A 16,207-nucleotide genomic window follows, 5' to 3' on the forward strand; every position below is an offset into this window, starting at 1 on the left:
ATTTTGGTGAGGAGCATGAGAGGCCTAACGTAAACTGTGCTTACTTATAAAAATTGGAATTGGATATATGTTTGGAAGTAAGATAATCATAGCCTTAAACATTGTAAGAGCGGTACAATTTAAGTCTTCACCTGCTTCTTTGATTTTGGCAGAGTTTTCATAACCTGAGCAAATGTGGGGAAGTCTGTGCCCGCACAGCACAGATTGCCCTAGTGTGCAGATCTGCCTACAGCGAGCCGCTGGGGCACTGTCCTGGGGAGTAGGAGATCCGGATTTAATCTCAATCCGATGGAAGTGAGAGCACGCAGGTTTAGTGCATGGCAAATCTGATCTGCACGCTTCAATGTAGCTATGAGGACAAACTACCTCAAATTCCCTCACACTTTCCGCAGATAATGGCATGCGTGACGGCACCTACCGTGGAGCGGCTTCTTACCGTGTCGCCACCATCTGTTCTCGTCCTCTTTAGTAAAGACAGCACAGCGAGCCAGCTCAGGGAGCTGATTCGGCTGGAAACTCCTCGTTTTTGGGGGTCAAGACAGCTTTCCTCTCAATCACATCCTTGAAACGATCTAATTCGTGGCTGCACAAGCACTGCTGCTGCAAGCTGCATCGTCTGGGGATGGTGTGAAGAGCTTGAGTGTTACACAGCTCAGATCAGTCTAAGCTGTCAAGAAATGGCGTTTTAAATCCTGACAACATGTCTCAAAGTAAATACTAAAAGGAGGCATTAGCATGATGGGTTTGTATCTGTGTCTGACTCTTCTGTGTGATAAAAGGCAATCTTGGTTCATCAGAGCTGATGGTTGCTCTAGAGATACCACCTACTAAAAGTAACAAAATCTTTGTTTTCGTGAAGTGATGTTTTGCTGTCTATTAGAGGGAAACCAGCAATTCCCTAGCTAATACTTAATTAGGGAAAGAGTTATCACTCTCTTCTTAAGATGCTTTGTTATGTTAAATCAAGGAGGCAGGAACTAGTGATTCAAGTAGAGAGAGGTTACTCCTCTTTGGGCTTTCCGTGGGGCTGGAGCCTGTAGCTGTTACACAGACCAGTGAGAGTGAAGAGGAGTCTTCACTGCACAAAAAATGACAGGACCCGATCCAGATGTGCTACAAATTCAGTACCCTTTCCTGTGCTGACAAAGGAAATTCCACAAAGCAGTCCACCTTGCACTGAGGGGACCATCTGTGGCACAGCCCGTAACTAAGTGCTGATTAGAGCCTGTATTTTTTTTTAATTATAAGTACCACTGACTGAAATGTGTAAGTGCTGTAGCTCTGTGTAACTTTAGCTTATTCTGTAATTGTAATATTCTTAGCAGAAACACACGAGTGTCAGTGGGCAGCCCGTATTTAACTATATAAAATACAACAATACTTTCTATGAAAAGAGGAGGGTGAGCTTTAAAATGGCTATAATTTCATAACTGACTTTAATGCTCTGTGCCATTTGCTGGAGATGCAGTCTGTTACACCGTATCCATGCTTTGACATGGTTTTGTTCATTTTTTTTTAGTTTTTTTTTTAAACTAAACCAGCATCTCGTAGTGACAGCACAAATTACAGTACTGATACTAAACCTGATGCTAACACGAACATTGTTACATTTATATGTATTAAAGCTGTTAATGTGTACAGCTCATTCACAAAACAAACTGTAAAAAAGGTACATCCTAGAAATCGTATTTACTTACTCAATAAGACTCCATATGAACAAGCCATTTGATGGAGTCTTGCCTTTTAGTATTTTGTGCCTTTTTTCCTATTCCTTCATTGTGGATATAAATAGTAAGCCCCTAATTATTCACGCCAGTTCTTTACTAAATAACACTCAATATTTCTGTGAATAGACATTATTCCCATATGCTGTGATAGAATTACACTTGTGTTACTTAGGGGTGAAAGAACTGGTTTTTGGAACACTGAGAAAAGATTGCAAAGGAAACAAGCCTTTTCCCCTAAATCCAGATATGGTAATGTGGAGACATTTTATGGTTAATAATATTGGGGGAATAGATGGAATGAATAATATGAGATTGTTTAGATAAAAATAAATGTTGACCAATATATCACTCCAATACAACATGACATGAAGATTTGAAAGTACAGAATTCTAAAAGCATAAAGTACACAGAATAGTTAAATCATGGCTTGAAATATTGCCAGTCTTTACCCAAAACATGTGCAGCATATAGCAAAAACATCAATTTTGTAACAGGATATATTAGCAATAGAGAGACCATCCAGTTCGAGGAGTAGTTACACAAGCAAAAAGTAGCTGCATGCAAAGCAAGGAAAATGGTGACTTAGGAAACTGTGGGGTTTAAGGGCTACTCTGAGGTGCAGCCAAGGATTTTGCAGTGGGAAACTTGGTCTCCAACAGAGACAAATTGCGAAGTCCAGAACCACGTGGCAGATTTGTTTTCCGAAGGCTTTCATAAGCTAGAATAAAGAATGATGTAAGGAACTGTAATATTCGTTGATTTTTCTTTTGTTTAGAATTCCCTATAGTAAGATCCAGCAAGATAAAAGCAGGCTCATAAGTGTGTAGGCTGATTTACTTATCTCAGTCTCACCTCGCGGCTCCATCGAGAAAAAAGAGAAGGAGAAAATACCAGTGCAATATGTTTGTTATGTTTGTACATAGCTCACTACCAGGGAATGTGTTATATTAAGACAGAGAGAGTAAAATAAGGTCTCTGGAGTCTGCTTTGCCATAAATTGTATTTCTGTGCTGTTATATTTCCATTTATTTCAGTGGTGCTATCCTGGTGTACAATTGGTACAAGAAAAGGGAGAATCCATTTGAAAATTAGTGCTTATAGCCTTGCAGCTTGTAACATGAAGAGTGTAGTAAAATAAGGCCAGGCCTGATGGGATTAAAATGGACTCTCATTAAACTGGTTTAAGATGACGACAGAGATTGTATTCCAATGCCCTTGGGATTTATAGTTTGGTTTTATTATTCTGATTAGGGCGGTCAATAGACAGAGACTGCAAATAGATTTTCTCATCTTATAACGAGCTCAAATAACGGTGCATGGATGGATGGGTTTCCAGCCATGTGTCGTTAGGGGCTCTGTGCAGCCGGAGGGGTGTTATATCTTCAAGGGTTAGTTAAAATTGAAACTTCTGTGACTGACAGCTCTATTTCGTTTAATTCATATGTTGCAACCTCTCTTCTATACTTTAACGCGCAAATTCTTTTTTGAGATGGAAGTCTCTTAGTTTAAGCAATGGAAAATCTATTGTGTTTCCTATCATCACCAACTCCCACAGAACAAAATTTTGGTTTAGGGTACACAAAATTCATAAAAATAAGTGTCATTCAACATGTTTGTAACGTGGGGTAGGAAGACTCGCCTCCTGTATTTCCTGACGGGAAGACAGTCCCTGCCAGCAGCGCTGCTGAGCGTGTAGGGATGCGCGGGCTGCCCGGGATGGGCTGGCACCGACTTGCCTCTGCATGCAGAGTCATAAAATCAGTGGATTTGAGATTAGAATGCCTATCTCATAAAGACAGTCTGTCCTAATGTTAAAAAGGGATCCTACTTGAATAACTGGAAGAAGAGAAAATGAGTACAATAGAAAAACCCAGCTCTCCCAGCATGCTTGAAAATGTGCAGACCGCTTCGGTATGACCACGTACACTACAGCAGGAGGGGATCTGTGGAGGCAAATGGTTAGTCTGACCCCCCACGCCGTACACTTTTGGGGGCTTTACCTCAAACTCGCTCTAGTCTGGTTCCGTGGACTGGACGCACAGTTTCATCAGAGAAATCTGCATTGTGCACTCAAGACCACTCTGGGAGACAGAGCAAAGTAAGGCAGGAGGGGACGTTTGAGCACTTCGCTTCAAAAGTGTGCTGTAAATCCAAACTAGAACTCTTAATACAGATCCGCCCCGATTTCTTGATGTTAAATCACTATAACAATAAAGAACTCTGCGCTGTTGAGATGTTTTACCCATAGATCACAAAGAATTTTACAAGTGTGGTTAAAGATGATGATAGCTTTTTAAGAGAGATGATCACCTGCTGGTTCCCTTGACTTCGTTAGGAACTGAGGCGGGCGTCTCTTTATACAGCAGTCAGCTCTTACCCGGAGTTTCAAAGTAAGTCACTGACTGAGCAAGGCTACTATGGATCTGGCCTATAATGCTTTTTCTTTTTTTACTACACCATACCACAAACCTTGGCTTTCTTTCATTTTAGCACGCTTTCTGATGTGTTTACCAATTTTTAACATTCAGGACAAGAAAAGAAAGAAATCAAAAATCTCCCTGTTTGATCACGTTATGAAGATGTGGGGGTTTGCTTGCTTGCTCTAGATGCAAGTACTTGACAGAGGGAGCTCTCAGTCACAAGTCAAAGAACAAGTCACCAAGAACAAAACCATCCTCGCAGCCAATTGTCGCACCAACTCTGCTGACTCCTGCCCTGCCCAGTCCAGGAATTCCAGCTAGGGATCCGTGTTCGTGCTTGGGAACATGAACAATCCCTTTGAGCTTATGCTGGAAAGTTCAGCTGTTGCAGCTTCTTCTCCCACACAGTTTGATTTCTTTATTATATATTTAAAAAAATGAGAAACTCCTGATGAAAACTCTTCCACAGACAGGGCAAGGCATGCCACCTCTTTCCAGGATCCCAGTAGCAGTGACTTGATCGCAAAGGCTCAGTTTCTGTCCTTCTTCATCCCAGGCGGACTACACGCTTTCCTCTTCTTTCGTGATACTATAATCTGTTAGCAGCGTAACACTGATTTCTGAGCCATGCGTGCTGCCCGTGACTGACAGGGCTCTGGTGGGCGTATTGCTGTGGGTAGCACTCGGAGGCTTTGTACGAAATTTTGCCTTGCAGCACGAGACTTGCTTTTTAAAATGTTGCCGGAAACTTTTACTCAGCCAATAAAGAGCAAAAGGATTGACGCAGGAATTGCTGAAGGCCAAGGCACGGGAGAAAATAGTAGCTATCAGATGAAAGGTGGAAGCATCTACAGAAGCATGGTATGTAAAAGAGCGGTATAGGTAGAGGATGTGGTTAGGCAGCCAGCAAAAGGCAAACAAAGCAACAAGCACCAGCACTGTTTTTGCAACTCTCTTGCGGGATTCAATCTACAAGAAAATAATGCATATCTGGTATTAATAGCAATTAGTAACACGTTTATGTAGTTGGTGCTGATTTTCAAAGGGGTCTAAAAGTCTAAATGCATTAGTGACCAAAAAAGCAAAATGGGGAAAAAAAAAACAAGAAACCAACAGAAAAATAAATCTATTTCATAATTTTTTTAACAAAGTATTTCCAGTGCAGAGCACATTCCCTTTCCATTATAAACCACATGGCAATCTCATCTAGACTAGGATTTAAAAGTGCAATAGTTAATGTGTCAGCTCACATGGATGAGGTCTCAGTGTTCACAGTTCTGCGTTGTAACTCCTGAGTTTAATAGGGTCATAATAAAGCAAAACAAACCCCATCCCTCTTTAGGAAAGCGTGCACACTCACAATTAAGTTAATGAGTCATGAGCATGTGCTTAAGTGCATAGCTGAATTTGGATTGCTAATATGGGCTGAGGTTATGGAGCTTTTTACTCGTATTATCAGGTAAAGGTTTGGCACTCGTGAATTCAGACTTTATCAGCATGATGGATTTTGGAAAATTGGACACTTCAGTGCTTGATCATAGCTTACCTGCTTACGGGCATGACCATGTTCTTCTGCTGGCATGTTGGATGTGCTTTTATATAAAGTTCTGGCAATAAGAAAATAGTAGACAGAAATGACAGCTAGGGGTACAATATAGAACACTAAGAAGCAAACCAGGGAGTGAGCTTCCTGCAGGATCTTCTCAGATACAGGATAGGGGGCACATGCCTCAAAAGTTACATTTTTCTCGGGACTGCTGAAAGAATACAGATCTGAAAAAACAGCCTCTGGGATAGCAAATATCATGGAGATGATCCAAACACAGCCAGCTTTACAGCAGGTCTTCAGGAGTGCATCCGAAGTCTGCAGTTCCAAGGGCTTGACGATGGCTCTGTACCTAAAACCAACCAACATCATTGTCAGAATAAATACAGAAATAATGCGAGCACTGGCAATGCAAACTGCTTGAGGATAAATCCGTCTCTGTTCTTGCTAAACAAAGGGTGGTAGAATCATCTTGGAAATGAAAACCTTAGCAATTAAGATGGAAATGTAGAAGTTAATTTTAAGCATGTATTTTAATGAATTGGCTGGCAAGACTTGTCATTAAAGCCTTCCTGAGTAAAGATGACTTCTACTGTTTGGATTAGGATCAGTAAGGGCAATCATCTCTCCGGTTTTTATGGCGCTGCCTGAAAGGTAAATGAGGGAATTAGTACGCAAAACTGGTAAAGGTATGAAACAGGTTAACTATTTTATAAATACATGAAACCAAGCTTGTACACCCCTCCTTTCTTCCATGTGCTTAAGATCCCAGCTGAGTGCAGTGATCTGACTCAAACTAATGCTCCGGTATTCATTCATATTTATAAAGCAGGAGCTGACGCTGCTGTTGATTCATGGCTGTGATTCTGCAGCGTGGGGGCTGAGTAAAACAGACACCCCCAGAGGGAACAGGAACCAGACCAAGGGAAAACAGGCCTAAAGACCCATGAGCAGCATCTTGGGAGTGGAGAAGTGAACTGTGGAGGAAAGCATTGCCACTAGGCATTCCTAGAGCCGCGATTAAGGGACAGTCTACTAGCGTTATCCTGAGCCTAATTCAAGCATTTCCAGAAACGCGATGATGGCGAAAGGAGAGAGAGCGTACTCCAAATGCTCCGTCGCCATCGCCAGCTCCAAGAAAGAGCGATAACCCTTTCCTCTCCCTTAGGGATGAATCGCAAACCTTGAGATCAAAAAATGAATAGCTCCAGGACAGCAATTGGGCCTGTCCATCCGGCGAGTGGCAGCCTACCAATGGCTAAATGAAGGAAGCCCTTACATTTTAATTCCAGTTGGCCCTCAAGAACAACGGATAAAATTGCTAATAAACACGGGAGCACAAATTTCAATACTAACACAACAGGATGCAGAAAAGCTGGGTGTGTGACCCGGACAGCAGAGAGTTAAAGTCACCGGAGTAAACGGAGCAAGTGTTATTTGCCAAACCACAAAAGTTAATTTATGGCTCCTGGGCGAGAAGTGTATGTTGTCTACTTGCTTTGCAGTTAAAGATCACAATGAAAATATTTTGGGTTTCGATGTTTTGAACGGTCGAACCTAGTGCCTGCCGGACGGCAGTGCGTGGTCCTTTGATTCAAATGTCAACCCTGACCCTGAGAGAAATCGGGAGGCTCCGGTGCGTGTGCTCCGCGCAGCCCCTGCACGCCCTGATTCAAAAACTACTAATGTACCTCAATACCTGATATTCACTGCGGCACAAACTGGAATTTCTGAAATAATAACAGATATGGAAAAAATGGCACATTCTTTCCAGAACCCACTCCCTGTATAATTCACCACTCTGGCCAGTCCGAAAGCCAGATGGGAGATGGTGTCTGACAATTGGCTATCAGTGCCTAAATGCCCACACAGCCCCACTGACGGCTGCGGTCCCTAATATTGCAGCTGTAACAGCCACACCACAAGCAGCCGCACACCCATGGATGGCAGTGCTAGATGTCAGAGCTATGTTCTCCACGGTCCCCTTACAGGAGGAAGATAAAAAGAAATTTGGTTTTACTTGGGAAGGTATACAATACACCTTTAACAGACTCCCACAGGGGCATAAACATTCACCCATGATTGCTCATGCTGCGCTTGCTGGATACAATCTCGCTCCCTCAAGATGTGAAGCTGTACCAATATATAGGTGATATTCTCATCGGAGGGACCTCCTGTGAAAAAGTGGGAGAAGTGGCGGCAGCAGCGGTGTGGCAGGCGCTGTATAAAGCAGAAGTTGAAGTTCCACCTGAAAAATGTCAGGGACCAAGTAGAGAAGTAAAATATTTAGGTTTTTGGTGGATTGCAGGTAGTGCAGCAATTCCACCAGACACCCTAAGTAAAATAGAACAAATGCAGATGCCCCAATCTAGGAAGGAATTACAGCAACTCATGGGTACCTTCGGGTACTGGAAGAAACGTGTACCTGGCTTCCCTATCATTGCTCGCCCACTGTACTCACTTTTATGAAAAGAAAAACCATGGAAATGGAACCCAGAACATGAAGAGGCAGTCAAAATCCTAATACAGGAATTAAAAAATCATATCAGTCACTGGGGCCAGTACACCCCCGCAATCCTACTACAGCAGAATGGGGTTTTGCAGAGCATGGTACTTATTGCAATCTATTCGAGACTGGCTGAGCAGGCCAAAAAGACCTTTCATGTTTAGTTCGACTGCATTTACAGAGACAGAACAGAGATATTCCGAATGGGAAAAGGGACTTTGGTCTTTAGTCTGAGCAGTTAAACAAGTTGAGAAAATACAACAAGGGCAACCTGTTCAGACTAGAGGGACATTTAATTTGCTAGAAACAGTCACTTTATTTTGCAGCCCAAAGCCAAGGTTGGCCTCTAAACAGGAAAACATGTGAAACCATCCTTACAGAATGCTCCCAATGTAAATTGAAATGGTACATGGACACCCCCCCTGCTAAAACAGCACCCCTACACATTAATAAAGGAAAAACCCTATGGTCAACATGGCAAATTGATTATGTTGGACCCTTTAAACCCTCCTCGGGATATCGATACATCCTCACAGGAGCAGAGGTCATTTCAGGCCTAATTATGGCAACTGAATGTCAGGAGGCTAATGGTCAGAGCACCATTAGAGGATTATCCTCTTGGTTTTCAGGCCTACCAACCCCCGATGTCATCCCAAGTGACAATGGCTCACATTTTTCCAGCAAGGAAGTGCAAGAATGGGCAAAGCAGGAAGAAATTCAATGGGTGTTTCATACCCCCTGCTCTCCTCAATCAAATGGGATGGTAGAAAGAGCTAATGGCTTATCAAAAAAGAGCCTTAAACCACACGAGGCCCAGTGGGATACTCAAGATTCCAAAGTACTTCATCCACTGAATAATCGGTGTGGGCCCACTGGGAGCCCTCTGAGACCAGAATTCTTTGCAAAAACTGAGCTTAGCACTCCACCTACGGGAAAAACAGAATATCTGATAGCGTTACAGACAGGACAACCTGTCATGGTAAATTTACCACAAATTGGAATTCTATCTACGATTCTAACTAAACCTCATGGCCCGCTGGCCTGGGAAGCTACCGATAGCAATGGTACAAAACACAGAATCAGTGCACAGTGGATTTTTCCTTCTTTTTAATGGGGTAACCTGTTTGGACTCTCCCCACCAAAACAAGCGTTTATTCTCTCTTACGGCACCCTGCAGGATGGCAGACAGAAATGCTGTGTTCATGTTAGTCCAAACCCTGACAGTGCTGCTCCTCCTAACCTATGGCCAAAGAACCCTAGAATGGCCATGGTCTCAAGCTCATATTGAGTACATGGGGAGTATGGGAACACACGCTAACAGGAGAAATTTAAAGCTTTCCACCGTGGTCATACACGGAACTGAAGCATACTTAGAAAATGAGTGGAGCTGGTATAAAGATGAAGCTTATGGCAAAGTTCCCCTGCTTTGGGGAACAGCAGGGGAAGAAATGAAAATAGGATGTCGGATGATCAATGGGCCTACCCATGAGAAGGCGCATGAGATTTCTGTGTACAACATTACATAAAACGCAATAACGAAAGATATAAAACGTTGCGCTTCTGGAAGATTGGACTGTTGGTACAATATTACCTTAGTACAACCTGTTTTCATAATCTGCATCTGGAATCGCAGGGACATGGGACTATCATTTCACTTCAAAATAGACGTTGCTGAGCCTAGCACAATAACACCCACCACTCCTCACTTAACATGCGCCCTGATTGTAACAGAAAACTCTGTCCCAACAGAGGTTCTGAAATTTCTGAAATTGCACCTTATGCTATTAAATGCACAGGCCAACAGCGAGTGTTGTTTAACCCCTCATGGTCCCTCAAACAAGTGGAACTATCAATGCAGATCAATATCTCTGCAATTAAACCTACTCGCTCGCCATCCCTAAGTACGTCCTATGCAGGGCGGTTAGCGTGGTTCCATGGATGAATCCTCACCTCTTCAAAACGATCAAGAGATGTGACTGGTATCTTAGGAACCGGATTAGGAGTATTAAACAGCATGGACACCGAAGTTTTAGCAAACAAAATAAACTCGGCAACAAGTAATTTATACAAATTAGAGCATCCATTGCAGTCTCCTCTATCGGCATTGGGAACTAACCAATGGCTCCTATCTGATATGTTACCCCAATGGGAAAGAATTAATGAAAAGGACCACAAACTAATTGTGAATGCACCAGGTGCGGCAACTGTGGGTACAATCTACTGTGGCAGCGATTGTAAGAGAAGGTGAAGAGGGCACTTTACCCACTGAAATTTGAAAGGTGGTCTGGGATAATGCAACTGAATTTGAAAGGGAATTCCAGTCCTGGTGGTGCCCAGTTGATATCACTTCTGACCCCACCGACAGTAAAGCCACAGCTTTTGTTTTAATACACAGCGCTTTGGTACACACCATATACCCAATCGTTGCACCGGGATTAAATCACAACGGAACTGTCCTCTGTCCGTTAGAACATAGAGGATGGGCCCAGCAAAATGGGAATCAATGGCGAACTGTTGATGTTGATGCATGTGTTGTACGGGAACACCAGGGATTTATTTGTGAGAGTAACACCATTAAGGCCCAAGACGTTTGTCTTGACATTGAACAAAATGTTTGTCATTTTGAAATACATTCTGATGAAACCCCTGAAACTGTACTTATGTATGTTCGAAATGGGCTTGTTTGTATGAGAACCCTTTGTGATTCTATATTTATAGACAACAGCACTGTAGAGACGTATAATCACTCAAATATCCCCGTTTGTAATTTTACCAAAATTATGGGATGCGACTTTAACTATTCAGCTCCTGTCACAGCTCACCAATTGCTACAATCTGACTCTACGTTGTATCAAGATTTATTGCCTGCCCCTATTTGAATGAATCTCACATTGGTGAGAAAGCTATTACAGCATGGTGATCTCTACTGATTGCTGAAGCAAGTTCAAGAAAATGGGCAAAGAACCCTGATGACTGTTCATCATGATGCAAAAGAAATATGCCATTGTTAAACTTTAAGTTTTGCTAACTCAATTTTCCTTTGTATGTTTTTTCCATGCAGTAATTAATAAGGTGAACCTTGCCATCAAACTTATTGAACCTTAGTAAACCACTGTCAAACTTTGTTAAATTCCATTGAATTTACTGAACTCTGTCAAATTATTATTTTACCTCAATAAAACATATTGCCGCTTCTCTCTTTTGAGCAAGGGGCATTCCACTCATCTGCGACAAATTGGTGTAGTCGGCAGGATTCTAAATCAGGATCCGTGACAGACACTTGAGAAAAATCTGGGTAAATCTATGGATGTGTGAAAATCTGTGTGGAAACGGGACATGGAAAAAGGACCAACTGCCACGAAGATGGGTGAAGCACAGAAAACAATATACCCTGCTCCCAAGGTATTGGGGAAGAGACCCCTCCAGAGAGGCACAAGACTGGCATGAAAAGAAAGGCAGTGAAAAAGGACCCAGAGGATAAGACAACTTAGTTGTACCATTTTGCACAACCTGAGGATCTGGTCTTTTTCTCCTCTAGGCAAATTTAAATAGAAAACTGCAAGCTGGACTTCTGTTTATCAAATAAATACCATTTTTATTGACTTCAAGTTCTTCTAGCATACTGGAACATAATAGTCTGGCGTTGCGCACATGACTGGTGTTCGGAGCTTTCTCACTAAGTTTACCATATAGTTACGCTGTGAAAATGTAGCATGGAGTATTTACGCAAGAGCTACCATGAAGAATTAAATACAGAAGCAAGTGTCTAAATCATAGAATCATAGAATAGTTGGGGTTGGAAGGGACCTTTAAGGGTCATCTGGTCCATGATGGATTCTGCATTGACGTCATACAGGACCAAGACCTTGGAGCTATGATAGATGGTTCAGTGAAAACATCAGCTTAATATTCAGCAGTAGTGAAAAAAACACACAAACCCTAAAAAAACCCACAAACAAAAAAAAAAAAAAAAAAAAAACAAACCAAAAAAAGCAAAATGTTAGAAATTATTAGGAAAACAATGGAGGGCAAAAGGGACTATTGTGCAATTATCTATATATCTGGTTCATGCAGTTCTTGAACACCACGTGCTGCTCTGCACACCTTAACTCAAAAAAACCCCATACTAAGGATGGAATATAACATGAATAGCCTGGAGAGATGGATAGGGATTGCTGTCTCTTCTGGCACAAGAGCCAGGGCCATCAAACGAAGCCATGTGCAAAGCAACAGGCAGTGAAAGTCATTGCTAAACAAGTTCAAGAAGAGGCTGAAAAAGGATCTAGAAGAGAAATCCACTGAGGTTATTAAATAGACAGAAACCACATCTGCTCAGAAGGACATCTGAAGGCTTAGGGTATAAGTGTAGTGTTGGATAGTGGGTTTTATTCTTCCTGTGTGCCTTTTCTTGTCCTTATACTACCACTGCTGGAAGCTGGTATTGGCCTGCATGGACCCTTGATCTGACCCAGTGTGGTCATTCCTGTGTTGGCTGTTTGTTTTTTTTTTTATTTTGAGTACAGTAACAGTAGCATTGCTTAAATTCTGGACACATGAACTACTTGCTATTACATGCAATCCGCAATTGCTGGCACACAAGATGAAAATCTTTTTCTCTCTTTATACTAAAACTCATTTTGAGTTTTTCAGCTCCTTGACATGCTCATGCTGATTGAGCTGAAATCTCATCTTGGTTTTATTCCTTCAGAAAAGAAGCGCATGGAGAACTGATTGTGGAGCAGCTCCTGGCAGCAGTCAGGTGGGAGCCCTGACCCCTCCTAACGGTGCTGTCATTGTAACCTGAGTTCAATTTCAGGACCTCTGGGCTAAAATATCTCTGGAGAAGATATAAGAACTGTAAGAAAAAATATTCAAATTGTGTCATGTTACACTAAGCACTTCTCAAGCTGAAAATTACTATAGTATTGCAGTAACCATCAAATCATGAGAGTCATTCATTTGTCCCCCAGTCCGTTCCATGTTTTCTTCTGGCTTTTTACCCCACATGCCAATCTTTTACCTTCTAGGATTTTAGAGCCTCACTGAGTGCATAGGACAAAGGATTTCCACTCAGTCATTTTCACAGTTTTCTTTTTCATCTTCCCTGAGTACTTTAGTGCACCACTAGATAGCACCAATATACTGCCTTTTCCCTGCCTTAAGCAATTTCCCTTTTCTGTGCAATTGAGAAAAAAACCTGTACTGTGCTTCAAGCTAATAAAAGGTCAAAAGACTTAAAGAGTCTTTCTCACTTCACTCCATTAAAAAGAACAGCTCCAATTTTTCTAACACGCATTTCAAAATTAAATGGGAGAGTGGTTGGTTTTTTTTTCGTCTATTACAATGTACCATTTAATATTGTGCAAAATGATCATTTCTGCTCTTCTATTCATCTCTACCTTCACACCTGCAGTATCTCCTGGCAAATCAGTCGCATCAGACCCACCTGTCAGCACTGAGAACAGTCAGGGTAAACACTGATACTCCAACTGAGGTTAACTGGATAAAAGACAGCAGCTTGCACCCAATTCTTCCGAAGAGCCAGGTATCCACAATATAACGTGTTGCATCTACAGGCACACAAGTTAATAAAAGCAGTAGGTCTCCAAATGCCAGGCTGGTGATGAAGATGTTTGGAACCGTCTGCATTGATTTAATCTTGAAAAAGACTTTGATGAGTATAGCATTTCCAAGGAGACCCACTGAAATGATCACAGCATATGTAACATAAATTGTGCACAGTATTTCTAATCCTGGAAAGGAGTCTTCGGTCCATTTTTCATTTGTGGTTTCATTATCAATGATTGATTTCAGTTCTGTACCATTTGTAGATGCACACAAAGTCTGATTAGCTGAATGCAAGTATACTTGAGACATTTCTTTAACTGTTTCTTCTCCCCAGGCTGGACTTAAATGGATCAAAAAATGGTTTAATATGTAGCTTGCAGCATATCAGCAAGGTCAATAGAAAGGTACAGGTTTATCTTGGAAATTAAGATTCCCGTTGCACATTAACTACTTTCATCCCCTTCTGGGTCTCAAAACATGCCTAGGAGAAATGCACACAGATCTTGTTCTGAACTGTGTAGGAGGTGGAGAATTTTTTTATTGGCTTTTCAGCTAGTGGAACAGAGAGGGAGGAGAAAAAAAGAGAAAAGGGGTTTCTTTAAAGATATTAGCTGAAATGATTTTTTTTTTCTTGGAGGTATCTGGCAAGTAAATATGGTATTGTAATTACTGTAGCATTTGGGTTTGTATATTATCTAGCAAATGCTTGTTAGTATTTTTCAAAATATTCTAAAAAGGAAATAAAATGAAAACCTGAAATAGTTTTATCAATAGTACAGGTAACATAGAATATACTAATTTAACACAAAACTCTACAGTATACCTTAATGGCAAATAAAATATCTCACAATATAGATAGTATTTGCTGAAAAAGCCATAGAAACAGCCTATGCTTGTCTATGCTTTGATTAATCTTTCTAGCACAAAAATGCAGTGACCTTCCAAAAGGCAATATAAGATCGAATTTTATGGCCATAATCCTGCTAACACTTATATTAAAGCTTAGGTTTGTCCCTTGAAACAGTCCCATTGCCATCAAAACCACAGCTTATGCTGAAGTTTGAACAGGTTTATAGAGAGTTGCTGCACAGAAGCCTGTTATCTTGCAATAATCCCTGTATTTATTGGCTTTGGATGGTACAACTGATGATTCAAATCTTCCGGGAGAAAAATAACTTTTCATGGTGCTATCTCAATCAAACATGTTAGTATTGTGGGTTTTCTTATCTTTAGATTAGTCAACAGTTAAATCTTGTGCTCTGCTCTGTGATGAACTCCTGATTAACTTTTAAGTAAACTAAGGTACAAGGAATGTGACCTATTGAGTCCTGAAATTAAGAAAGCCTGAAAGTCCTGAAATTAAGAAAAAATCTCCTGAAATTAAGAAAGCCAAGATCTAATTTCTAAATAGTGGAAGTGGAAAAGATACCAAAGGACTGAGCTTTATGCCTTGAAAATGAAGATCAGTAGCCGGAATATTTTTTCCTCCAGATTGTTCTTCAGCTGTGACATTCGAGTGGAGAAGGTACCCTGCTCAAGTCACAAAACCAATCTCATAGCCAAGTCCCTTTATCTTTAGCTGCACGCACACAGACACACAAAACCAAGTTTGTTTCATTTACTCAAAAAAACCTCCTCTAAGTACTACTCATGAAAAGCCTTAATTCTCCCTCTCCCAGTCCCAATCCTTGCAAACACAGCTATGCCATAGGTATCAGGTGGTGATAGACCAGATGGTAGATGGTAGATCAGATGGAAGACCAATGCTGTGGCCAGGTGGAAGAAGGAGTAACTGATACAAAAAAAGGATGCATGGGTTAAAAATTCCAGTTAGGTTTTTTGAAAGTTTTTCTAGAAGCGGAGTTCTTGTCACGATCAACCATAATATATCCTTTTACGCAGGCACAGTATGTAGGTTGCTCACAGATTTAGGTGCCTTTGAGGATGCCCGATTATGTTGTCCACCCACACTGGCGTAGTACTGTGCATTATATTTAATATAGAGTTCAGCAATGGTAGCAGATTGTGACAGCTTAATGTCAGATAGTTACATAAAATGTTTAGATTTCCCATATAGGAGAAGTAGGTTATCACCAAACACTGGGAACTAATTGCTCTCCACCAAGTGTTGAATACTCAAGGGTGGCATCTGAATGAAACATCAGGTGTTTAGCTGTAATAAATTTAGCTGAAAGAAAGTTGTTACTTGCCTTGAATTGCACTAGAGGTTGGTTGATGCACCAAAGTTCAGCTAGCAGCATAGATCCCATCCTCTTACAGTCCTAGAGCTTGCAGAGCCATTCAAGAGATGAGGGCTGTGATGTGAAATCCGAGGCTCCATTTATTCTGCCACTCAGTCATTTTCTGTGGCAAGATAGAGGACCTGAACTGATATCCCTCTGTGTCAGAGAGAATCCAGAGGGCTGGAGACTTCTGAGCT

General features: G+C 41.4%; 1 protein-coding gene across 1 annotated transcript; it reads right to left on the reverse strand.

The window, feature by feature from the left end:
* Positions 1 to 4,708: 4,708 nt before the first annotated feature.
* BRS3 (bombesin receptor subtype 3) lies at positions 4,709 to 14,076 on the reverse strand (the record flags this gene model as incomplete). The annotated part of the gene is made up of 3 exons (XM_082322997.1): positions 4,709 to 5,116; positions 5,694 to 6,045; positions 13,646 to 14,076. The coding sequence occupies 3 exons, from the start codon at positions 14,074 to 14,076 to the stop codon at positions 4,709 to 4,711; spliced, it is 1,191 nt and encodes a 396-aa protein (XP_082179123.1).
* Positions 14,077 to 16,207: the final 2,131 nt, after the last annotated feature.

This window comes from Platalea leucorodia (genome assembly GCF_965183815.1).
Source record: "Platalea leucorodia genome assembly, chromosome: 10".
Classification (NCBI taxonomy): Eukaryota; Metazoa; Chordata; class Aves; order Pelecaniformes; family Threskiornithidae; genus Platalea; species Platalea leucorodia.